A 26,386-nucleotide genomic window follows, 5' to 3' on the forward strand; every position below is an offset into this window, starting at 1 on the left:
TTCAGAATCCAACCTGAGTTATCTGAATTAGTCCCATGGTCCTTCCTTCCATCCCCCATCCACTACTATCTTCCCAGATAGTCACCACCTCGCTTTGCTTGCTTTCTTTGTCCCCTGGAGCCTGCTTATCTCCCCTCTCTATCTTAACCTTTCATTCATCTCCAGCTTAGAGTCTAACTCATCCAAGAGGTCTTCCTGTTTAAATCAGAAGTTAGCATGTTTATTAGCTTATCTGGCTAACATTTCTAACATTTGAGTTTAATGTTAACCATCTGCTGTGTATAGAATAAATACATAAAAGTATCCTTTGCCTGTTTACCCCCACTCTATAGCATATAGCAGGCAAATGTTTGGTAGAAACATAGCTTGATCAAATGCATAAACTATTCTTGCTAATTCAAGTCATTCTGCGAGTTAAGTCAAAGGTAAAGAAACCAAGTCATAATTTCCATGAGTTTAAATCCAAGAAGCTGTGATTTTAATTGATGGAAATGTCAGTTATGATTTAGTGATAGCAAATGCTATATGACTCTTAAAGGAAAACATTTCTCTGTAGAAGTGTCCCCTCACTACAGCATAAATGAAATTCAGTGAGTACTGAGCCACTACTGCCCCCTAAAGTCCATACAAGTTATATTAGGGAGCAATATAAAATGTTTTGCCTTGACATTCTCAGGTTTATTTTTTTTTGGGGGGGGGGGAGCATTTTATTTTTTTAAATATATTTTTTATTGTTGATAGGAAGGTTTATTTTTTTTTTTGGGGGGGGGGCATTTTATTTTTTAAAATATATTTTTTATTGTTGATAGTATCTCAGAAGGTTTTATTGCCACAAGATCTATTGATTGTCTAACCAGCATCCTGTCCCCACCTACCCCTTCACAGTGGAACTCTGATCTTACACAGGCACCCACAAAATGCAGCCCATGTGACTTAGGGAAAGATGACCCCAGCACCAGCCCCTGGATGGGCTTTAACTAACCTGGGTTGGTTTAGTAACCTGGCTTAAGCCATCACCGCATGGCATTCTCTTGGTAATGGAATGTATGCTGGGCCAATTAGACTGAAAGTAAGGAATCTTCTTGCATAATTGGGGGAGAAACTTTCATTTGCTCTCTGCTGGATATAAATGAGGAATCATGTACCCTTGTTACTTCTGGTAACCATTCTCTGATCATTGGGAAAACTGTTGTAGCAAAAAGTCCACATTGTGGAAGGCAAAGCACTGAGATGAAAAGATCATGGGGCCTGGACTTTGAGCTGCTAAATCAGCCAACCCTGACACTCTACCTACATTGGACTTTTTATTACATGAGAACATACATGTTATAACTGGTTAAGTCTGTCTGAAAGCATCCTGTTAGCAGTACTGAAAATGGAAGCAAAGGAAATACTAATAAATCTTTAAGCTCTGTTTATCTCCAAGCTTAAGGACATCATATAAATATACACTCTGGGATGGCACACTTCCAAGGCATACTTTCTCAGCCCATCTGTAACTAGAAACAGAATGGGTCTATTCAGGTTCAATTTCTTATTGGGCTTGTTAGCTTTCTAAACAAGAGCTTCTTGATGTTAAAGCCCATGAGTCTGTCTATGGTCAACCAGCAACATATGATTGCTGCATTCAGGTATTTGAAATGTCTGTCTTCATTGCCATAAACTTCTTTCCCCCAAAGCCTGGCTTCTCTCTACTTAATATATATATATATATACTAGAGGCCTGGTGCACAGCCCGGCCTGTGCCCTCTCGCAGTCTGGGACCCCTCGGGAGATAACGACCTGCTGGCTTAGGCCTGCTCCTGGGTGGCAGAGGGCAGGCCCAATCCCTAAGTGCAGCCCCTGGTCAGGCTCAGAGCAGGTTCAGGTTCAATTTCTTATTGGGCTTGTTAGCTTTCTAAACAAGAGCTTCTTGATGTTAAAGCCCATGAGTCTGTCTATGGTCAACCAGCAACATATGATTGCTGCATTCAGGTATTTGACATGTCTGTCTTCATTGCCATAAACTTCTTTTCCCCAAAGCCTGGCTTCTCTCTACTTAATATATATATCGTCAAATCAGACCAGATCATCATAGTTATTTTTACTGAGTTGCCCATTGGTGAGATGTCATCACCATATTTTCTTTTTTCCCCATTTATCAAAAATCTATTGAGTACCTGCTATGAGTCAAACATATAAAGCATAAACACATGAGGGAAAACCTCTGTTCTTGTTTTCTAGATTTTATAAGCAGTGCCATGAAAATTATTTGCAATAGGTAGAAATAACACTTCACCCACATGCTAGGTGTTTGCTTCTTTCTCCAAAGTGTGAAATAGTCATTGATTTACAAATGTAATATAATCCTTTTTTAGCCAAGATTTACTCATTTGCAAAGTGGACCTAATAATATCTTGCTGTTTATTCTAAAAAGTTTTTCAATTATAGTTGACATTCAGTATTATATTAATTTCAGGTGTACAGCATAGTGTTTAAACATTCATATAATTTACAAAGTGATCACCCAATAAGTCTTGTACACACCATAAATAGTTGCTACAATATTATTGATTATTTTCTTTAAGCTGTACTGTACATCCCTGTGACTATTTTGTAACTACCAATTTGTACTTCTTAATCCTTTCACCTTTTCCACCCATCCCCCCAACATCAGATCTCATCTGGCAACCCTCAGTTTGTTCTCCGTCTCTTTGAGTTTATTTCTGTTTTGTTTGTTCATTTACTTATTTATTTTCAGATTCCACATATAAGTGAAATCATACGGTATTTCTCTTCCTCTGTTTGACTTATTTTACTTAGCATAATACCCTGTAGGTCCATCCATGTTGTTGCAAATGGTAAGATTTTATTCTTTTTTCTATGTCCCATTAATATTCCATTGCATATATGTACCACTTCTTTATCCATTCATCTTTTGATTGGAACATTTAATCCATTTACATTCAAAGTAATTATTGATAGGTATATACTTATTGCCATGTTATTAATTGTTTTCTGATTGCTTTTGTAGTTCTCTGTTCCTTTCTTATTCTCTTGCTATCTTCTCTTGTATGTTGATGACTTTCTGTAGTATTGTGTCTGGATTCCTTTCTCTTTATTTCTTGTATATCTCTTATAGATTTTTAGTTTGTGGTTACCACATACTTCCTATACACCATGTTATGCTTTTAGCAGTTTAAGTTGATGATCACTTAAGTTCAAACACACTGACTATCATTTTTACTCATCCCCTCCACATTTATGTTTTTGTCATTATTTTTTTACTTCTTTTGTTTGTGTGTTTGTGTATATCCTTTAATTTACTGTTATAATTACACATGATCTTTCTAATTTTGCCTTTTAAACTTTGTACTAGCTTCAGTGTTGGTTGAACCACTGCTTTTATTATGTGTCTGCCTTTGTCAGTGAGAATTCTTTTTCTTTGTGATATTTTCTCTCTTAATTAATTTTTAATTAAATTGGGGTGACATTGGTTAATAGGATCATATAGGTTTCAGGTGTGGGTTTCTATGTTGCAAGATCTGTATATTGCACTGTGTGACCACCACCCAAAATCAAATAATTTTTTTCTGTCATCTTATATTAGGCCCCCTTCACTCCTGCCTTCCTACCGCTTTCCTCTGATAATCACCACACTGCTATTTGTGTCTATGATTTTTAGTTTTATATCCCACATATGAGTGAAATCATATGGTTCTTAGCTTTTTCTGCCTGACTTATTTCTCTTAGCATAATATTCTCAAGCTCTATCCATGTTGGCGAAAATGGCAGTATTTCTTCTTTTCTTATGGCTGAGGAGTATTCCATTGTGTATGTGTACCACATCTTCTTTATCCAATCCTCTATTGAAGGACACCTGGTTTGTTTCCATGTCCTGGCTACCATGTATAGATTTATGAATTCTTTATATATTTTGAATATTAATCCTTTGTTGGAGCTATTGTTTGCAAATATCATCTCCCATTCAGTCAGCTGCCTCTTTGCTTTGTTGTCAGTTTATTTTGCTGTGCAGAAGGTTTTCAGTTTGATATAGTCCCATTCATTTATTTTTGCCTTTATTCCCCTTGCCTTTGGAGTCAAGCTCATGAAATGTTCTCTATGACTAAGGTCCATAAATTTAGTACTTATGCTTACTTCTATGTAATTGTTTCAGATATTATATTTAGATCTTTGATCCATTTTGAATTAATTTTTGTACATGGGGACAAACTGTAATCCAGTTTCATTCTTTTACATGTGGCTTTCCAATTTTCCCAGCACCACTTATTGAAGAGGCTTTCTTTACTCCATTGTGTGTTTCTGGGTCATTTGTCAAAAATTGTCTGCCCATGTGGTGTTATGTCTGTGCTCTCAATTATATTCCATTGATCTGTGTGTCTGTTTTCTGCCAATACCATGCTGTTTTGATTATTGTAGCTCTGTCATATAATTTGAAGTCAAATAGCATGATACCTCTGGCACCATTCTTTTTTCTCAGGATTGCTTTGGCTATTTGGGGTCTTTTTTGGTTTTATACAAATTGGATGATTTCTCATTCTATTTCTTTAAAGAATGACAGTGGGATTTTAATGGGGATTGCATTAAATCTGTATATTGCTTTGAGTGATATGGCCAAATTTTAACTACGTTGATTCTTCTAATCCCTGAACATATTTTTCCATTTTGTTGTGTCTTTTTCAATCTCTTTTAACAATGTGTTGTAGTTTTCAGTATATAGGTCTTTCAGGTTCTTTGTTAAGTTTATTCCAAGGTATTTTATTCTTTTTATTGCAATTGCAAAAGGAATTGTTTTTTTTTTCCATTTCTTTTTCTAAAGTGTTGTTGTTAGTATACAGGAAGGCAGTGGATTTTTCACATTGATTTTGTATCCTGCAACTTTATTGTATTTGTTTATTGTTTTTAATAGTGTTTTATGGAGTCTTTAGGGTTTTCTATGTACAGAATCATGTCTTCTGCAAAAAATGACACTTTTACTTCTTTCCCAATTTGGATGCCTTTTATTTCTTTCTCTTGCCTTATTGCTCTGGCTAGAACTTCCAGGGCTGTGTTGAATAAGAGTGATGAGAGTGGACATCCTTATCTTGTTCAGTGTGCTCGTATTTTATTTAGGATTTTTGCATCGGTAGTTATCAGAGATATTGGTCTGTAGTTTTCTTTTTTTTGTGTGTTATCCTTGCCAGGTTTCAATTTCCTTGGTAAAGTACTCTTAATTGGTTTTCTGAGTGCATTGAATTGCCTGTCTGTATTTTCTCTCATCTTGTTGAGTATTTTCAGAACTGCAGTATTGAAGTCTCTGTCATTTATATCAATACTTCCATGTGGTCCAGCTTGCTTTCTGGAGATTTTTCATTTTCTTTCTGACCTTCCTCGTTACCATGGTTATTCATGGTATTTGCTGGTCTCATTTGTCTAGGCATTTATAGTGATATGGCCAAATTTTAACTACGTTGATTCTTCTAATCCCTGAACATATTTTTCCATTTTGTTGTGTCTTTTTCAATCTCTTTTAACAATGTGTTGTAGTTTTCAGTATATAGGTCTTTCAGGTTCTTTGTTAAGTTTATTCCAAGGTATTTTATTCTTTTTATTGCAATTGCAAAAGGAATTGTTTTTTTTTTCCATTTCTTTTTCTAAAGTGTTGTTGTTAGTATACAGGAAGGCAGTGGATTTTTCACATTGATTTTGTATCCTGCAACTTTATTGTATTTGTTTATTGTTTTTAATAGTGTTTTATGGAGTCTTTAGGGTTTTCTATGTACAGAATCATGTCTTCTGCAAAAAATGACACTTTTACTTCTTCTTTCCCAGTTTGGATGCCTTTTATTTCTTTCTCTTGCCTTATTGCTCTGGCTAGAACTTCCAGGGCTGTGTTGAATAAGAGTGATGAGAGTGGACATCCTTATCTTGTTCAGTGTGCTCGTATTTTATTTAGGATTTTTGCATCGGTAGTTATCAGAGATATTGGTCTGTAGTTTTCTTTTTTTTGTGTGTTATCCTTGCCAGGTTTCAATTTCCTTGGTAAAGTACTCTTAATTGGTTTTCTGAGTGCATTGAATTGCCTGTCTGTATTTTCTCTCATCTTGTTGAGTATTTTCAGAACTGCAGTATTGAAGTCTCTGTCATTTATATCAATACTTCCATGTGGTCCAGCTTGCTTTCTGGAGATTTTTCATTTTCTTTCTGACCTTCCTCGTTACCATGGTTATTCATGGTATTTGCTGGTCTCATTTGTCTAGGCATTTATTGTATTGCTGAACTTTCTCTAGCAGCTTTCTCTGAAGAGATCTATCTACTATTTTCTAGTAGGTGATGCTGAATCACAAGATTTTTACCTCTGTGACCTCCTTGGCTTCCGTCAGATAGTACAGCTGCACTGCTTCAGGGTGGGGTTTGTTTTGCCCTCACTGTCGTTGTAGTTTTCAGTATATCGGTCTTTGAGGTTCTTTGTTAAGTTTATTCCGAGGTATTTTATTCTTTTTATTGCAATTACAAAAGGAATTTTTTTCCATTACTTTTTCTAAAGTGTTGTTGTTAGTATACAGGAAGGCAATGGATTTTTCACATTGATTTTGTATCCTGCAACTTCATTGTATTTGTTTATTGTTTTTAATAGTGTTTTATGGAGTCTTTAGGGTTTTCTATGTACAGAATCATGTCTTCTGCAAAAAATGACACTTTTACTTCTTCTTTCCCAGTTTGGATGCCTTTTATTTCTTTCTCTTGCCTTATTGCTCTGGCTAGAACTTCCAGGGCTGTGTTGAATAAGAGTGATGAGAGTGGACATCCTTATCTTGTTCAGTGTGCTCGTATTTTATTTAGGATTTTTGCATCGGTAGTTATCAGAGATATTGGTCTGTAGTTTTCTTTTTTTTGTGTGTTATCCTTGCCAGGTTTCAATTTCCTTGGTAAAGTACTCTTAATTGGTTTTCTGAGTGCATTGAATTGCCTGTCTGTATTTTCTCTCATCTTGTTGAGTCTTTTCGGAACTGCGATCTTGAATTCTGTCACTTATATATTTCCATGTCCTTAAGCATGTTTCCTGGAGAATCATATTCTTTCTGAGCTGCCTCGCTACCTTTTTTATTCTTGGTAATTGATGGATTCCTTGTCTGGGCACTTCTCTAGCAGATTAATACAAAGATGTCTTTCTATTACTTTCCAGTAGGTGGCGCCAAATCACAAGTTTTTAGCTCTGTGAAATCCCAGTGCGCCCCTGCAGTCAGACGCTGGTATCAGTGCAACAGAGATGTCTGGGGATGGGATAGGCTGGAGGAACCGGCCAGATTCTTTGTCATTTTGCCCTTCAGTAATGGCGACCTCAGACTTCTCTGGGGTCCCCCCTGAGCCCCGACCCTGGCACCGGTCACAGAGTGCACCCTTTGCCCAAGGGAAGATATGATTCTGTAGTACCAGTTCTCAGGTTTGCAGATAATGTGCTCCGCAATTCCAGGAGGCTGCAGGCCAGCTGGGCTGTATGCTTTGTTCCTCTGTCTGGAATGCCCACTACCCAGCAACCACAGCTGCACTCTGTGCTGTGTCCTTGCCCAAGTCTCTGGCCTCAGCCGCTGCTCAGGCTGCTCACTCCTGCAGGAGTGCCCACCGGATCTCTCTGCTCCTCCGGGCTGAAGGAAGCGCCGGCCACAACAGGATTCCTGCCCTCTCCGGGCTGAGCCCCTCCGAGGGCTCTGGGCCATAGGGGTTAGTATTTTCAGAACTGCAGTATTGAAGTCTCTGTCATTTATATCAATACTTCCATGTGGTCCAGCTTGCTTTCTGGATATTTTTCATTTTCTTTCTGACCTTCCTCATTACCATGGTTATTCATGGTATTTGCTGGTCTCCTTTGTCTAGGCATTTATTGTATTGCTGAACTTTCTCAAGCAGCTTTCTCTGAAGAGGTCTTTCTACTATTTTCTAGTAGGTGATGCTGAATCACAAGATTTTTACCTCTGTGACCTCCTCGGCTTCCGTCAGATAGTACAGCTGCACTGCTTCAGGGTGGGGTTTGTTTTGCCCTCACTGTAATGGCAACCCTGGACCTCCGTGGGTTCTCTCCTGCCCATGCACCTCACCTGCGTATCAATAGCAGAGGGAAACAGTGATTTTACTGCAATCGCTCTTGGTTTACAGATAATGTGCTCCTCAAACCAACACCAAGGGCAATTGGAGGGGTTTGGGGAGCCCAAGTGGTGGCAGGACTCTGTGGCTACATTTCTTTGTTTGAAACACCACTGCCTGACAGTGGGGCAGAACCCCTGTACTATGTCCTTGCCCAGGCATTTCTGCTGGCTCAGCCTCTGTTCATCCCGCTCCCCCTGATGGAGAGGTCACTGGGTCAAGGATAGCCATTTGTGTGGATTAACCTCTGATAGAGGTTCCAGCTGACCAGTGAATTGGGTAGAGCGGGGGTTTTAGAGAATCAACAGGGTGTGGTGAGAACAGTATTAGTCAGATTAATGGAAACTCAGATTTGCACCTACCTGTGCCTGCCAGCTGTGTAGAGGGAGGGCTCAACAAAGAAGAAATGGCACCTGCTGGCACTTTAGTCCAGGAGAGGGCTGCCCCTCTAGCCCTTACCCTGAAGCCAAATAATTCAGAGCAGCTAAGTCTATGTGCCGGCCCTTTAAGAGGACACCTGGGTCTAAAGCAGCCCTCTGTCTCACACAACCCAATCCCTGCTGATTTTCACAGCCAGATTTTGTGGGGATTCCTCTTCCTGACACTGATGCTCTGGGCTGAGGAAACCAGTGTAGGGCCGGGACCCCTCACTCCTCAGGTGGGCCCCTGAGTTATCCCCTCCCGCTTTTTATCTGCCACCAGCCCAGTCTCAAGGTGGTTTCTTGCTCCCCCTGATGGAGAGGTCACTGGGTCAAGGCTAGCCATTTGTGCGGATTAACTTCTGATAGAGGTTCCAGCTGACCAGTGAATTGGGTGGAGCGGGGGTTTCAGAGCATCACCAGGGTGTGGTGAGAACAGTATTAGTCAGATTAATGGAAACTCAGATTTGCACCTACCTGTGCCTGCCAGCTGTGTAGAGGGAGGGCTCAACAAAGAAGAAATGGCACCTGCTGGCACTGTAGTCCTGGAGAGGGCTGCCCCTCTAGCCCTTACCCTGAAGTCAAATAATTCAGAGCAGCTAAGTCTATGTGCTGGCCCTTTAAGAGGACACCTGGGTCTACAGCAGCCCTCTGTCTCACACAAGCCAATCCCTGCTGATTTTCACAGCCAGATTTTGTGGGGATTCCTCTTCCTGACACTGATACTCTGGGCTGAGGAAACCAGTGTAGGGCCGGGACCCACCCCTCACTAGGTGGGCCCCTGAGTTATCCCCTCCCGCTTTTTATCTGCCACCAGCCCAGTCTCAAGGTGGTTTCTTCCTTATATCCTCATTTATAGGATTTCTGTTTAGCTAGTATTCAAGTGGTTCTCAAAGGTGATTGTTGTATAATTAAGTTGTAATTTTGATTTGGTTGTGGCAGGAGGCGAGCATAGTGTTTACCAGATGTCCTCATCACCATAGTCTCAAGGTTCTTATTTTTTTTATACTAGTAGACATGCCAAACCATTATTAATTTAATTCCATATTGTTCTCTTTATATTTCCTCCCATGAGAAATAACTGTCTTCTAGTATGTAGATTAGTAATACCTGAGCAATTAATTTATTTTTAAAATTAAGAACATTTCTTCAAAGAAAAAGTGTTTCATAAAAGAGGGGACTTGAGAGTTATTCACAAGAATACTTAAATTTTGTGTTTTTATTTAAATAAAATTCTATCAAACAAGTTAATTTAAACATATTTTGGACCATTAGTATCTTATAATTAAAAACTGCTTGGCAGTTTCACTGCCTGAGCTCCTGTTTTTGCTTCCAATAGAGTTGATGACAATGGTACTTCTTGAATTGTTGTCAAGTAATGCGAAAAGAACACTGGTGTGCTTTATACATTGAGGATGTCTTCTCATCAAAGGCAGGCCAAATGGTATCACAACAGACCATATGAACTAGGTTTCTCAGTAGTCTAATTATATAAAAACTAGTGGCCCAGTGCACAAATTTGTGCACATTGAAAGGAAATTAATTAGAAGAAATATTTTAATGTTGCTATTCACCCTTTCTCTATAATAGAAGTGTCAACCAAATTCACAATCTACAATGACAGATCAAAACAAATGACAGATGTGTGTGATTGGCGCCAGCGAGAGCTTTATATGTATTGCACATTCATGAGTCAAATTAGCCTTTTATACATATAGAATAAATTTGATTAATCAGACCTGCTTTCTGATTTAGCTAAACATTTTCCAGCCCAGTGAAGCACCCCAACTTCTCTTTCAGGTGATTGTCAGCAACACAGCAGTAAATATCAACACGAAGCAGATTATTACTGTAGGTCATACAAGGAGAACAAAGGGTAAAATATTTAACTTCAGCAGTGTTTGACTATGTTCTGCACAGTGAGAAAACCTGAAGTCATTTTCAAGGTCCATCATTTCTTACTTCTTTTCAGTTGGGTCAAGTTTCTAAGCTTTCTAAATCTCCGTTTCCCAGCTAATGAAAACAAAATAGGATTCCACTGAGTCTCCTATCTACCTACTCCAGGACTTCTGTGAAGATCAAATGAGAGGAAGCATGGGAAAACACTTCACAGACATTTGGTTAAGGTGTAAAATGTCTCCACCTGGCTATCACGCAAGTTGTGTTCCTGGCTGAAGAAACTCCAAGGAGGCTAGTTGCTAGGGAGAGGAAGCCAGACGTTGCTATGTGACATCCTTACCCAGCGCCCACAGCGACCATTTCCGGGCGGGGATGTGGGCCACATTTTGTGCCATGGGGTCTCGGCAGCATCGGTTGCAATTTGGTGTGCTGCTGTTCTGGGGTGGTGGCAGGGCCTGTGTCCCTCATGGGGGAAGCTGAGTGTTGCTTTGTGGGCACCAGGTCTGCGGTGCCGTTTCTCTGTAAATGGCCAGTGCATGTCACAGCAGCTTCTGCATTGAGTGTCTGCCCCCTGGTGGTTAGTGCATAGCAACTGGTTGGATGGTCAGACACTTAGCATATTAGCCTTTTATATACATAGATGAGGGATTTTGATTCATCAAATTATAGCATGCTAAACTTAAACTTTTATCTGAACACTCAATTACATAATAATGTTGCAAACAGGACTTAGTTTCAAACATCATTTATCATGTAAAATTACAGTTGGTAGCTAGCTTGTTTTTGTAGCCTTGTTTATTTATATATTTATTTATTTTAGCATTATAATATATTTAATATCATTTCTGCATCATTATTATAGGCTACAAAACCAAAATGTTTGCTATAAAGACAAAACCAAAATGTTTGCTATAAAATCACAGAAAGTACCATATGAGTAAACTGTCATATCCAATATGGTTCACTGAATGGGTAGTAAAAATAGTTATCAGCTTAGATATTGGGAGACTAGAATTCTTGGCCACGTTCTACCTGTGGTACTCTAGTCATATACCACTGCTAGGCTTCAGTTTCCTGAATTGCCAAATGGGTGTTCTGGGTTGATAACCCCCAAAGCCCTTTTCCAGCCCTCAGGTCCTCATTATACACATTTGAAAAGACTTTGAAGAATTCTTAAGTGCTCAGACTTTCTTACATATTTCTTTTTAATTGATTAATTTATATTTATTTATTTATTTATTTTTAAAATATATTTTTATTGTTGATAGTATTACAGATATCACCCATTTTCTCCCCCTTACTGGCCCCTCCCAGTCCCTACCCATTCCCCAGGTCTTATTTTGTTGGTCAATTCATTTTGTTCACTAGATTCCACAAATAAGTGAGATCATGTGATATTTGTCTTTCTCAGTTTGGCTTATTTCACTTAACATAATATTTTCCAGGTCCATCCATGCTGTCACAAAGGGTAAGAGATCCCTCCTTTTTTATAGCTGTATAGTATTCCATAGTGTAAATGTGCTTTGCTTATATTTAAACAAATCTGTTTCATATAGTTAAATATATTAAAGCTATAAGCACACAGAGTTAATGCCTTGTTTACAACATTTAGTAACACATCACTATATCCATTACTAGGCACATGATCTTAGGTAAGATATATAGCCTCTTTTTTCCTGGGTTTCCTCATCTATAACAAGGGATAATAGTATTATTTACTTCATTACATTTTGTGAGGATTAAATAATTTAATATATGTAATATATTCTGAAGTGTACCTGAAATTATATTAAGTACTCTATGAGTTAGATCTATTTTTACTACCACTATATATATAACATATTTTTATTGATTTCAGAGAGGAAGGGAGAAGGTGAGAGAGATAGAAACATCAATGATGAGAGAGAATCATTGATCAGCTGCCTCCTGCACGCCCCCTACTGGGGATTCAGCCCATAACCCATGCATGTGTCCTTGACCGGAATCGAACCTGGGACCCTTCAGTCTGCAGGTTGATGCTCTATCCACTGAGCTAAACCAGCTAGGGCCACCACTATATTTTTACTACTATTACAAATAAAATTATATAAGGCAAACTGAAAGTTCACCAGGATCTTTTCTTTCTTTAAGGATATAGTAGAGTTTGATGTCTTCCCTTTCTCAGAGCTTGGCAACAAATCTGTGGCCCATGAATAACAAGAGTGAGATTATTATAATATGTCTTCTTTGGCCTTATTTTGGCTCCATTTATGTCCCCATCCATATTTTCTATTTTCTTTACTCGTACTTCTAATTTATGAGGTCTTGTTGTACTTTATGTGTTTTTTAAAGCTATGTTGAGTCCATTTTGAAACAGAAGGTGTGGTACATAAAAATCAATAAAAATGCATATCCACTACTAGACTGTGTGGAAGTAGGGCATTTAATAGGCATTAAAGCTCACTGGGATACATTACCACATACAGAAAGAATCTCAGAAATTATTTCCTTGCCTGTGAGATATTTTCTCAGGAGCAGGAGTACAATGCAATTGACCACAATTATCTTCTGTCCATTCTATGAATGTTCCAAGTATTCTATTTCCATAAAAAACCCTTATGTAGTATAGTTTTCTCATTTTCTTTTCTCTTTCACACAATGAGTTCATTTAGGACACTCAATATTTGTCTATATTTTACTTAAATTTCTAAATTTGTGATGATTTAAAATTTTTTCTTGAGAAGGAAATATAGGCATTCATGGTGAAAATACTATGACTCAGGTCCAGAAAAATTGAATATTATTTGTGATGACAGCTATATAATTTCCCTTTCCTGCTCTCTCTGCTTTATTTTTCTGGGCCAGATTTCAATGGCAAATATTTTGTGCTGAGATAAATGAATACCCTGTAAGAGATTTTTAGCTGCTGTTAGAATTTAAGTGAGATGAGAAATAGCATGATTCATCAGGTGTTAAAATTTGCTACTTATAGTTCTTGGTAAAAAAAAATACCTATCAGTGTATTAAGAACAATTTTGCTTTTAAACCAATTATCACTTTGTGTTGGGGGCTGAGATGGGAGAGAGAAAGGAAGTGATAACTTCACTTAAGAAGTGTCATCCATATCCACTAAGGAGCATTATTCTCCAATTAAGTTTCCCTATTCAACCTGATATTCAACTTTAATTTCATTACTATTTTTCCCTTTAAAGGTATTCATTGATGCATGGTTTATTAAGACATGTAAAGAGAAAATATTGAACCTGAGGACTTCCAAGCAATAAATAACTTTTAAGTGCTTCTCTGTGCTTCCCCACATCCAACCAATTCAGATTTTATGGCATGTTAATGATTTCTCCTCTTATTAATTATTGTAATTTCTGCCTGCTGGACTTGCATTTGGAATAACAGCAGAATATTTATTCTCTCAGTATTGCCATCTGTTCTTTATGTGACCAATGTCTACCTTCTGCTGGTAACATAAAGTTAGAAAGCTACAAATGGCTTTTCACCGTGTCCTTGTGAAATGTAATCACCAACTTGAGGTTTCCTTGAAACATGTACACAACAAATAATTTTGACACATAGAGGTTTCTGGTTCTTTCAGACCTGTGGATCAATAAAAAAAAAAAACTGACATGTGGTCCTAGCCGGTTTGGCTCAGTGGATAGAGCGTCAGCCTGTGAACTGAAGGGTCCCGGGTTCGATTCTGGTCAAGGGCACATACCTCAGTTGCAGGCTCCTCCCTGGCCCGGGCAACCAATCAATGTGTTGTCTGTACCTCTCTCTCTAAAAATCAACGGGAAAAAATAAAATTCAATGGAAAAATATCCTCGGGTGAGAATAGAAAAAAAAAAGTGACATGTAGTGTGATATGAATAGTACTAATAGACGTATATGATGTTTGCCAATCTCTTTCCTCCAGATTGCATGGATTATTATCCTAATACTAAATATCTCCCTCTCAGCTTCCTTGAAATCCTGACAGCAAAGCTTTTAAGTTCAAGAAGTGAAGTTCTATACGCGAGAAGGAAATATTTGAAGAGTTGTGTGCAGATAAACCCAGTTAATGGGTCTGTATGGTATGTTTTGATGTTCCTCTCCTATTGGCCTTTGATGATCTATTTGGAATAAAGCAGACTTACTCTTCCTAGATAAAAAGTTCTGAGTCATTCATTAAAATGTAAATACTTCTTGAAGGGTGACTATAAGCTACTTTCAATCACTGAAATTAGTTTATCAGATTTTAAAAAATGAATGTGTTCCTTATTCATTTTAAAAAATTAATGTGTTCCTTATTGTGTGTTGTTTTAAAAAAACACACAAAACCTCAAACAATCTAAAGAGAAAAAGTTTCTTTCCCATACTCACATTTCAGTCCATTCTCGGATATCTTCAAAAATTATCTTTGCATATGCAGGTATTTATTTCAGATTAAATTGTTCAAGTGGGACAATCCATATATTTAAAAGATAATATTCTTTTCCTTTATAACCATCTCCTTTATTTCACACCCAGAGGAACTGATATTAACAGCATTTCACAATGCCTCAATGAAAGCAAATAATACCTTATAATGTCTGATTTTTTAAAATGGGAAGACACTATACACTTTACTTGCTAGTTGTTTTCTCACTTAATTCATGGACATCTATAAAGGATAACAGATATAATCTTACTTTTTTCTTTTTAGCAGCTACACGATATTCCTTAGAATGGATATACCATAACCAATTACAACGACAACAATGCTTTAATAAGCATTCTTATAAGTGGTCTTACAACTCATGTTTTTACTTCATTAAGAGAGATTCCCAAAAGTGAAATTTGTAGGTAGAAGGATATGTATATATTACATTTTCAGTGATAAGGCCAGATTTCAAAAGTGTGGCAACTTATCCTCAAATTCCTACCAGAGACTTTTTCCCCAGCATCCTTGACAGCACTAGCTTTTTATCATTGTTTATAATTTGCTACTGTTTTTACTTTTATTTGCCTAGTTGGTTGAACATCTTTTATTATTGGCCAATGAATTTACTCTTTTGTGAATTAACCATTCATATCCTTTGTCACCATTTCTTTTGAGTTGCTTGTCTATTATTATTATTTTTTGTTATTACTAGTTTTTAGAATTCATTGTATATTGGTGGTATAATTGGTAGTAATATATGTTGCACATATATTTTCCTAATCAATGATGTGAGAAGTCATTTAGTGTAGTGCCCAGTTTCTGAAGCCAGACTGTCTGAGTTCAGATGCTAGGTATATTATTTATTGGTTGTGTGATCTAGAGCTATAGATTCATCATCAGAAATATGGGGAAGATAATAGTGCCTAATTCATAAGGTGAGATGAGGATTAAATGAATTTTAAAATGTAAAGCATGTAGAATAGACATGATGCACAGTAAGCTAATATTTTTTGTTTGCTAATATTATTTTTATAATATATTTTGCCCTAGAAACCTTTTAAATTGTTATACAAGATCTATGTTTATTAGTTTGCTTAATGGTTCCTGAGTTTCCTGTCTTGTAAAGATTTCCTCTGCCCCACAATTATGCAAACTAATAACTTTATTTTTCATTTAAAGTTAAATCCATATATAATTTATTTCTGTATATGTAATGAGATAGGAAATACATTTTGTTTTTCCTAGATAATTAGCCTACTATATTTACACTATATATTGAATAAGCTCTACTTTTGCCTGTAAATGGAATGCTACATTTGTCATTTATGTATACTTGATGGATTTTTCTTCACTCTATTTTACTATCTATTTCTACTGTTTTTATTATAGTAGCATTATCTTACATTTAATATCTGACAAGGCTAGTCCTTTATCAAAATTCTCTTTTTCAGAGTCTTCTTGGCTTTTCTGAGATGCTTTCCATTGACCTTTAAAATATTACTCAGCTCTAAAATATGTATATTTGAATGGAATTAAATTTACATATTAATTTGAAAGGATAACATTTTATGATGTTAAAATTCCTCATTCAGGAACATTTTTCATTGAGTTCAGATTTTTATTTATGCTCCTTAGTATAATTTTGTTTTTTTCATGTATATTTTGTCATGAATGATATTTCTATCTGTTATAAATATGCTACACTATTCTGTTGGTTATTGCTAGTATAAAGAGAACAAATTATTTTTGCAAATTACCTCAAATACATTCTTTTTAAAATACTATTGACTTATTACACTAGTTTCTTAGAGTTTCCATGTCTGTAATCATATCCTGCAAAAATAATAATTTTGTTTTTATTTTTCAATATTTACAAGATTTTTTTTCTAATGCATTTGCTCTAAAATTATGTTGAACATTAATGTTAATGTAGACATTCTTTCTGCATTGTTCCTGATTTTAACAGAAATGGCTTTGGCATTTTACTATTTAGTTTGATGTTGGCTGTTGGTTTGTGTCAAACAATATAACATTTTCCTTCAACTTTTACTTTATTTGGAAGTTTTTGAAAATTGATATTAGAGAGGGAGGAAAGGGAGAAAGAGAAAGAGAGAGAGAGAGAGAGAGAGAGAGAGAGAGAGAGAGAGAGAATGAGAGAGAGAATGGGAGAGAGAAACATAGATTGATTACTTCCCAAAGCGCCCCAACTGGGTATTGATCCCACAACCTAGGTAAAAAAATTGATATTAGAGAGAGAGGAAAGGGAGAAAGAGAAAGAAAGAGAGAGAATGAGAGATGGGAGAGAGAAATATAGATTGATTACTTCCCATAGCGCCCCAACTGGGTATTGATCCCACAACCTAGGTATGTGCCTTGACCAGGAATTGAACCTGCCACCTTCCAGTGTATGGGATGATGCTTCAACCAACTGAACCACACCAGCCAGGGCTGGAAGTTTTTAAAAATAGAAATGAAGATTGAATTTTGATAAATCTTGTTTTAATATACTATTGTTATATTCATAACTATATTCATTTTCACACCCAATTTGTTGTTGTAGTGAATTACTTGAAAGATTGTTTAATATTGAACTATCCTTGCATACCTGGGGTAAACTCAAATTATTGCATTTTTATTTGTTTCTAGATTAGATTGATTATACTTTACTTAGAATTTTAAATCGATGTTCTTAAGGAAAACTGATTTAGAGGTTTCTTGTTTGTACTATCTATTGGGTTTTGTCAATAAGGTTTTGCTGTCTATATAAAATGAAGATTAATGTATTATTCTAACAGCAAAAATACATTGGATGACAGAATCATCAGTTTTTAAAGACTCAATAGATCTGTAAAGCCAACTGGGCCTGTAACTTTTCTTAAAGGCGTATCTTTAGTTGTCTTCTATTATTACTGGTGTTCATCCTTTTCTTAGGCTAATTTTAGTAATTTATATTTTGCTGGAAATTTTCCACTTCTCCCTAGATTTTCAATTTTATTGCCTTAAGGTTGAACAGATTTTTTCCTACAATTTCTATAATCTCTTCCATATCTGTGGTTAAACCTCTCTTTTTAAACTATGTTAAACTATATTTCTTTCCATTTTCTTAGTCAGGCTTATCTTTTTATTTTTCTTAAGGAGCCTACCTTTTCTCCAGATTTTTCTTCAAATAAGAATTAATTGAAGCGGAAAAGGTAAGACACAGGCAGAGAGGAGAGCCCAGAGAAAGGCCCTGTGGTGGGAAGGCTGTAGCTCACTCACTACTTTGCCATAATCAGTACTTAGGGATTAAGTAAAGCTATTACTTTCTAGCTATCAGATTGTCAGGGGTAGCTTGGTACAGTGGCAGGATGACAAAGAGATTTCGACTAATATGGCAACCCAAATAGATTGGAATCTGCTGCCTGCTACTCTGTGTGGAAAAGGATACTGAAACCGTGTTTCTGACCATAGGTTTAGTTATTAGATTTGGGCCCAAGTTTATTTACTAGCTGTGCTTGGCACATTGTAGGCAGTCAACCAATAACTGTTTGAGTGCTCTTAGACTCACTGAGCCCCACCATTGGCATCTATAGAATGGAATGGCAATACCAACCTCATGGATTTATTTTTGAAATAAAATGACTATTTGTGATTGCAAGTGCTTTCTCAATTATAGAATGTTATGAAGATGTAAAATTTATGACCTGAAACTGTACTAAAATTAGACTCTTGGACTGCTAAGTCATCTACTAAACACTTACTATGTTTTTATTTCCCTGACTTATTTAATAATTTATCATTTAATAATAAGCAATTTAGAAAATAAATTTCAGCAGCAACAGGCTGCTCACTGGCCTATAAGACTTGCCTGATATGATAAGATGTGACCTCAGGGCTTCCTTAGTTTCTGAATTTCATCTTGTATATATATTTAAATTATAATAACAATTGAATTCCTAAAGTGACTATAACAAAATAAATATCTCCAAGACAACAAAATCATGCCCAGTTTTACTAATAGTAAATATTGGGAGGTGCAGTCACTAAGCCAGAGCCGTCAAAACCTCTGTGGGTTTACCTATGATTTTCTCTTTAAGAGAATCAGTCATACAGGCTCACTTTCAACTTCAGTGAACAGTTGCTTTACTAGTATATGTAGGTCAGGGCAATAATTGTCCTAATCATTATTAGCCACTTAGGCCAATTATTAGCAAAACACAGAATGTGGTGGATAAAAGAGGCTTCATCCTTCTTTTAGATGTTATATCTTAGTCTAGGCTCAGTTTATCCGTAAGCAGGGAGCGCTGATGTAGTGAGGTCATTTTGAGGACAACATTATTTTTCAACAATTAACACTTGTCACGGGGCCTCTCTTAAGTCAGCCGTTGTTGTCATTTTCCCCTCTTTTTCCTTTTCCTTTGACCTGGAAATCCCAGGGCAGGTCACTGATGCTGGGCCTTTATCAGGCTGTCCTAGAGTTAAAGCCATGACTCAGTCTCAAATTCAGAAAAAGAGAGTTCAATGATTAACAGGGGCAGGGAGGAGGCTCGGTGGAAGCCCATGACTGAGTTCCCAGAAAGAGCTGCTTAATTGGCATACAGAGGTTAGGGTTTTCGTGTCAGCTAGCAGAGCTGCTTGATCTCAGTAACTCACCAGCTTCTGTCACCCCGTGCATGGATCACTCTGTCCACCCAGGTCAGAGAGCATGGATCCTTTAAACAGAGGGGCATGTCATTCTCACTATGGGGCACCTGGTCCCTGGGCCTTCTGACTGGGAAGAATTTCTGACTTCATTTCATGGGGAGCCTCTGAACCGTCCATTCTCTCTCAGGCACTTTAAATGACTCATGGAAGAACCTTGGTTGGCTCACTGGAATGGCTTCTGCAAAATAAAGCAGGGTGGCCAGACTGTATTTTCATGAAAGTAAAGGAGAGTTAGGAAATTAACCCTTTTATTACATATAACACATTTGATGGTCTATATTAAACATACGGATATTTTAATTCTTGGAGTATTTCAGTGCAATATCTGAGAGTTATGCATTATAAAAGCACAAAATGTGTTTGGTTTTTTTGCCAGCTTTATCAACCCATGATATCCCTAATCATATTGAACAGAGAAAGTAGTTATAAAATGTTTAATACCTTTAACTTGACTTCTACCTGAACTGAAAAGGCAAGCAGCTAGTGTTCACATTATTGTGTATACCTTAAATTAAGTTATTAACTGTTATAAAATGAAAGGAGATTTTTGTGATCAGCACTATTTCAAAAACGCTTTAGACAAAGGCTATCTAGAATAAACACTTGCAAGTATATTTAAAAAGCTGTAAATGCACCTTGCAGGCAGTTTAGTGAACTAATTTAGGAGTTTTACCAGAAAGGAAGAACAATGTCATCAGTAATTTTGTGAGTCTTATTAAAAAGAATTTAATAAGAGAAAAGCCATTAAAATTTGTCTTACAATTGAGAAATCTAACTTTCTGAGTTATAAAATATCACTGTTAAGACATAGTTGCACACATTTGCTGCTCAAGCTTCACATACTAGTACAAAATAATAATAGTCATAATTTTAAAGGCTTTAATTTGGCCAATCATATATATGTGTGTTCATAAAGTAGTAAAATAACTACCATTTCTTAAATATGAGCATATAATTTACAGTTAGTAGACATTAAATTGGGTCAGAACTTTATTGTTGGATTCTTAGGTTTGTGGGTTCTCATAAAACAAAACTCACAAGCCCTCCAGAGTAATCAGAACCACTGAGGGCTAGCAATTTAGAGATAGTTGGTTACAATCCCCAAATCTAATGCTATGGTCACATCATTGGTACCACTTGATTATTTACAAAAGCACCTGGATTTGAGCACTTTTGGTCATGGGTTCAAATTCATTTACATATCTTAATACTGAAGCTACAGCTTTTGTCTTATGTGTCTTATCTCATATTTTCATGTAAACTGTGTGCTATTTAACACTTCCTATGTTTATTATATAAATGATAGAGAATTTGACTAAGTTAAGGCTTTTAAAATTATTGATTCCTGCATTAGTGCCTGCAGCTTCAGGACAACTTTGTAAAACCATATCTTAACAGTGACCAGTTTTATAACTCTTATAATGTTAGATTTTCAATTATATGGCAAATTTTGTCAATGGCTTTTCTCATATTAATCCCCTAATATTAATCAACAATGAAATGTCCATTAAATGATTAGGAAATAAGGTATATTATTCTGGGTTGTATAATGCTGAAAAGTTTGTGTCTTCAAAAAATGGTTAGACTTGTTGCTGACTTTGAGCGATAATCACATTATAGTCATTAACTGAAAAATAAAGACAAAAATATGCCATTGTGTCCACTATGTGAAAAATAAAATCTCGTAATATCATAGGCATGGAAGTTGCTTATCATTTCACATTTAGTGCTTTGTTTGAACTGGCCTATGACCCATTTGAGATCAAAGTTCATGCAACTGGCAAGTAATGGTGGCATTATTTTGTGTCTCTGACATGTGAAATGCACAAAAAAAGGAATTCATAGAGACAAATTGTTTGGTATGAACAAGTCCCCTTTAAGCCTTAAATATCTTCTCAAATTCGAATGCGTATAAATAATGAGAGAAATAAATTATTAAAGGTAGCCAGTTATATTCTTATTTTCCTCTCCCGAAAGGCTTGGTATTCCTAGTTCTTATTTTTATGCCATTCAGAGTGCGTTTCATGGTCCAAGACCCACACATTTACTAAACCCGACAGAACTTTAGCAGTGGAATAATGCTATATTTTAACTATGTAATGCATTAAATAGGCTTTTATGTTTAGGCTTAAACCCTAACTATGATTTACTATATCTTGAGGAGAGTGTCGGGGGAGGGAATTAAATTCAGAATTGGAATGCAATGTTCCCTGTAACCTGCACAAAGCCAAACTTACTTCCAGGTACACCTGTGTGCCACACACAGGCCAGAACAAAGAGGAGACAAGGAAATCTGATGCTTTACAATATAAACTTGAAAGGGAGGCTTACAACTGGAACAAGAGAAGCCACTTCGCTGTATAGGATTCCCACCTTCTGCCTCTCCCAGCAGGGTATGGATCAAGAAAGGTCAGGTAGGGTTTTCCTTCACTCTTCAGCACCACTTTTCAAATGAAGAACTTATATGAACTTTAAAGAGGTGGCCAGTTAAGAGAAAAATGAGGGGGTAGGATAGTCTGTCCAGGCAGATAGTCAAGGTCCAAGGTTTGTTTTGGGGGTCAGCATGCCTAGGAAGGGGCACTATTTTTGAAAAGCAAGGTCTATTTTGGGGAATCAAGGTCTCTATTTTGTTAATCAAGTTCTTTTGGGACACAGCTGCATCTATTTGCTCACATACTGCCTATGGCTGCTTTCCTGATACAACTGCAGAGTTGAGTAGTTGCAACAGAAACTGTGTGGCTTGAAAAGCCGAGAATATTTACCAGCTGACCCTTTATAAGAAAAGTTTTCTGGTCCCTGATCTAGACCCAAACTGATTAAACTAATTGACACTAAGATGCAGAAGACTAATATTTCTCCTATAACCACCCCAAGAATGTTAACCTATTAAAATGTTTTTAAGACAAAATTAATTGCAACTATATGAATAAAATCTCAGTGGCCACTTGACATTTTTTAGTAGATACTCTCAGGTCTACCAAGAAATGCCTACATCTTTGGTTACGTGTACTCTTCACGTAAGCCTATTTTTAGTTAGCTGAACTCACTGTATTTGCTCATATCTCTGTTTACTGGGCTTGGGCTGCTCTCTCCATTTCCACCCCACCCCTTGTATCTGAATAATTCCTACTTGTCCTTAAGACTTAGCCCAAGATTTTCCTAAGACATTTATTCCCCATTGAAGCATTCCTCAAGCCTCTGTCATCCCATTCCATTATTTTTCTTGCTGACCCCACAATTCTAAGTACCACAATGCATATTATTCACTTTATCAAAGTATTTGTCACACTATATTATAATGACTTGTCTACATGTTTCCTCCATCTAACTGTAAACTCCTTGAGTGTTCAGACTGTCTTTGTTCATTCTTTTATCCCCAGGGTTAGTATGGTACTTGGCATACTATAGGTGAACAATATTTAATGAATCAATATTTACTGATCTTCTTTGGTTTATCTTCTGATAAGCAAAATACTGGCTATTCCAATGGGAGGAAAGTTTATAAGTAGAGAACCTCCTCAGAAAATTTCCTTGAATACTATGAAAAGAAAGTGGGTAGACAACATCTACAATTGTATCCTTGTCTTGTTTCAAATACCTTATTTTTTGAGCACCACTAACAGCTATTGAATTCCAAGATAATTTTTTGTGTATGTGTGGTGAAAAGTTGCCAACAAGGTCGTGTGCTCAGAAAGTATAGATTACAGTTTTTTATAAGCCTGGGCGTATCAAGGCATTGATAATGTGGGCAGTATTTTCTTAAAAATGAAATGCTCCTGAATAATTTTCCCATCACGTCAGTACATAGCATTGAATCCAACAGCATTAAGCAAATCCTTCTTTTTTATTTAACTTTACTAGAAAGATTTACAGAATTATAGATTATTATTGTAGGTCTTCATCATAGAATAGCAAACTGAGGACTCAAATAGGAAGCACCATTAATATTATTAAGTTTTATAAAACATGAAAGTCCAGACCTCTATTTTACAATGGTCCAGACTTATCTTAATCAAGTTGAAATTGACCTTACCATGAATGCTACTTCTGAAAACCAGGCCTGATCAGCACTGGCCATTAAGCGGAATAATCCATTCAGACATATTGTCAGACATCCTGCAGTTACTGGAGAACTGAATGACAACAGAATAAACCTCCACTGCTAGACAATGGAAGGATATTTCAATCTTCAGTTGATGCAGTTTGTTCTGCTTATCATTCGCTTCCTCTTCTTTTGGTACATTTTCTTTTATGGACTCACCTCTATCTCTCTCATAGTCCATGTGCTTTTGGTGGGCCTAATTCTACACTTATTCACTCTAGGCTCTTGGAGACATGTCCCAGACTGGCCCAATTAGCATTTCCATCACAGTAACTGGTTCAGGGATTGGCATACAACTCTAAGCTAATCCAATGAGACTCAACCCTGAAGTGATAAATATGCCTGGACTTGCCAATGGCTACCATGCTGAGAGGGTCTACCTAAGAGTAATACCACTGCAGGGAAGAGCAGAGCTGAGAGAGAGAGAGACTGAGTAGAGTCCTGGCAGAATTATTTAATCTATGCTCAAAGCTAGAACTTCCTTTGAATGTTTCAGTTATTGCAACCAATAAATAGCATTTTTTGGATTAAACTAATTTGAGTGGGGTCTCCATTGCTTACAAACAAAAAGTTCTATCAACTCTAATGATGATGTAATTAAAATAAAGCATTATCTGGAAGAGATATCTGGAAAGTCCAGAGAGTTCAAATAATAGAAGAGTGAAAGAAAATGTAAAGAGAATGAATATTAAACATCTCTGAAAGACTTCTAAAGCTAGTTTCAAAATTAGACAAATTCTCAACTAGGAATGATATATGGGGAAATAAGTTATAATATTTCACTGAAGCTGTTAAAAAAGCAAGAAACTTTGCTCCACTGTGTGAATAGGTCATTTATTTATTCTTTAATTAATGGATATGTAGGTGTTTTCTGTTGTTGCTAATAATAGAATATTACTAGCATTCTTGTACATTTCTCCTTTTGCACCTACTGGGCATGTCTCTCTGGTGTACGGTTAAAGGCAAAATTACTTTATTGCTTCAACTTTACTAGATATTGAAATATTGCTTTCCAGATGGTTGCAATGTCTGGAATTCCAGCAGCAACTTGTAAGAGTTCTTGTCAATCCATAGCCTCACCAATTCTTGCTTTTGTCAGACTTTTAACTTTTGACAATCTCGTAGGTATGACATTGTATCCTGTTTTACTTTGCTTTCCAACATTTTGTCATCTGGTATAAGACACTGGTATTTCCCCTTCTTTGACTCAAGGACAAATAGTGTAGTGGTTGGTTGCTAGGGAACATTCTGTCTATACTTGAATTAGGGTTCTACCATTACTTAGAAGTTAAATAACTTGGAAAATTTGTTTTATAATTTTATCTGTGTATAATTTCACATTTTGTTTCATTTCTAGAGGGCATATTTTGTTCTTGTGTTGTTGTTCTGCTCTGAGTAGTATCATTTTATATTCTTCCATGTAGGTAATCAAATTAATTGTGACATATAAAAACTACTATAATGAATATGTGAGTTACAAAGTTAGTTGGATTTTTATGCAATAAATTTGTCAAATTGAAGCTGCTTCAGACCTTCATGTACATGCTATTGATCATATAAACTGTATTTTTCTTTATATTATTTTCATCTTCTCATCTTTATTTCATGTTTAGGAGGGCAATAATTATCATTTTTGCAATCTCTTCTATTTTCATTTTTATCATCCTTTTATTCTTGGCTATCTTAATTCTTTTCTTTGTCTTAATGACATTGACTATTAGTTTTTGGTTTTGTTATTGTAAGATAGTTTTTGACATTTTAAAACTTTACACCATTTAACAATTTTTTGTTTTATGTTTTTGATGCTCCTTAGAATACTTTTTCCTCATCATATTTGAATATTGGTATAATCAATAATTATGAAAAGCAAAATTAATTTTAAGGCACACCAAAAGCTGTCAAATACAATTATCAAATCACTCATACTAATACTACATATGTAATTCTACTGATAAATATGTTTAGATTTGTCACTGGAACACTTGATTCTTCAGGCCATTTTACTGCACTGGTGATGAGTTTGTGTACTGTTTTTTTTTTTTTTTTTCTGGAACCATCATACTATCAGAGTGGTCAGACACACTAAATATGTGATTTAATAGATTGGGAATTTTGAACCTCATTGATGTATTTGCTGTTTGTAGTGGTACTACAGGTTTGTACCCTTTGAATATAGGAATTCCAGTTAATTTAACTTATATTTCAGGTGATCCTATAAAAATATATCATTACCATTGTAAACACTGCATTATTTCATGGTTTTCTGACAGAACTTCTGAAACATCTTATGATTGGAAGAATTTTCTACAGTTGAGCTTCTGACTCCATACATTTCAAATCTTGTTACTCCTCTACTATCCATATGTTTATAGTGCCAGGGACCATTGGACACAGTCCACTATGTTATAACCTCTAATTGGCACCTACATCACATGACTCCAGTTAGGTCCTCACAGTGACAGCAGAAATATTTCTGGAAGTCACTCTTTACTGAAACAGAAGCCAGCAATAGCATCAGTGAATAAACAGTAACTGTAAACCACATAAATATACCCAACTAAACTCAAATGCAGTGAATCTCCAAATTGACTTCCCTTTAGTCATAGCCCCCAAAATGCTCACAGACACTCCAGTGACAATTTACACAAAGAGAAATGTGATGAAGAGGTAGTTAGAATAGAAAGGGACGGTGATTTTAACCAATGTGGTCAAAATATCTTCTCAATTTTTACAAAAACATGACCATGTGAACCCATTTCTTCCCCCCGCCCC

At 36.3% G+C, this 26,386-nt stretch overlaps 1 protein-coding gene across 1 annotated transcript in view; it reads left to right on the plus strand.

Moving 5' to 3' along the window:
- RELN (reelin) overlaps positions 1–26,386 on the plus strand; it is a 475,654-nt gene that overhangs the window by 1,206 nt on the left and 448,062 nt on the right. Inside the window, exons 2-3 of the mRNA XM_005862985.2 lie at positions 1,551–1,631; positions 1,894–1,974. Coding sequence (XP_005863047.1) covers positions 1,551–1,631; positions 1,894–1,974 — 162 coding nt within the window. The remainder of the gene's footprint in view (positions 1–1,550; positions 1,632–1,893; positions 1,975–26,386) is intronic.

The sequence above is a fragment of the Myotis brandtii genome, unplaced genomic scaffold (genome assembly GCF_000412655.1).
Source record: "Myotis brandtii unplaced genomic scaffold, ASM41265v1 scaffold17, whole genome shotgun sequence".
In the NCBI taxonomy this organism is placed as follows: Eukaryota; Metazoa; Chordata; class Mammalia; order Chiroptera; family Vespertilionidae; genus Myotis; species Myotis brandtii.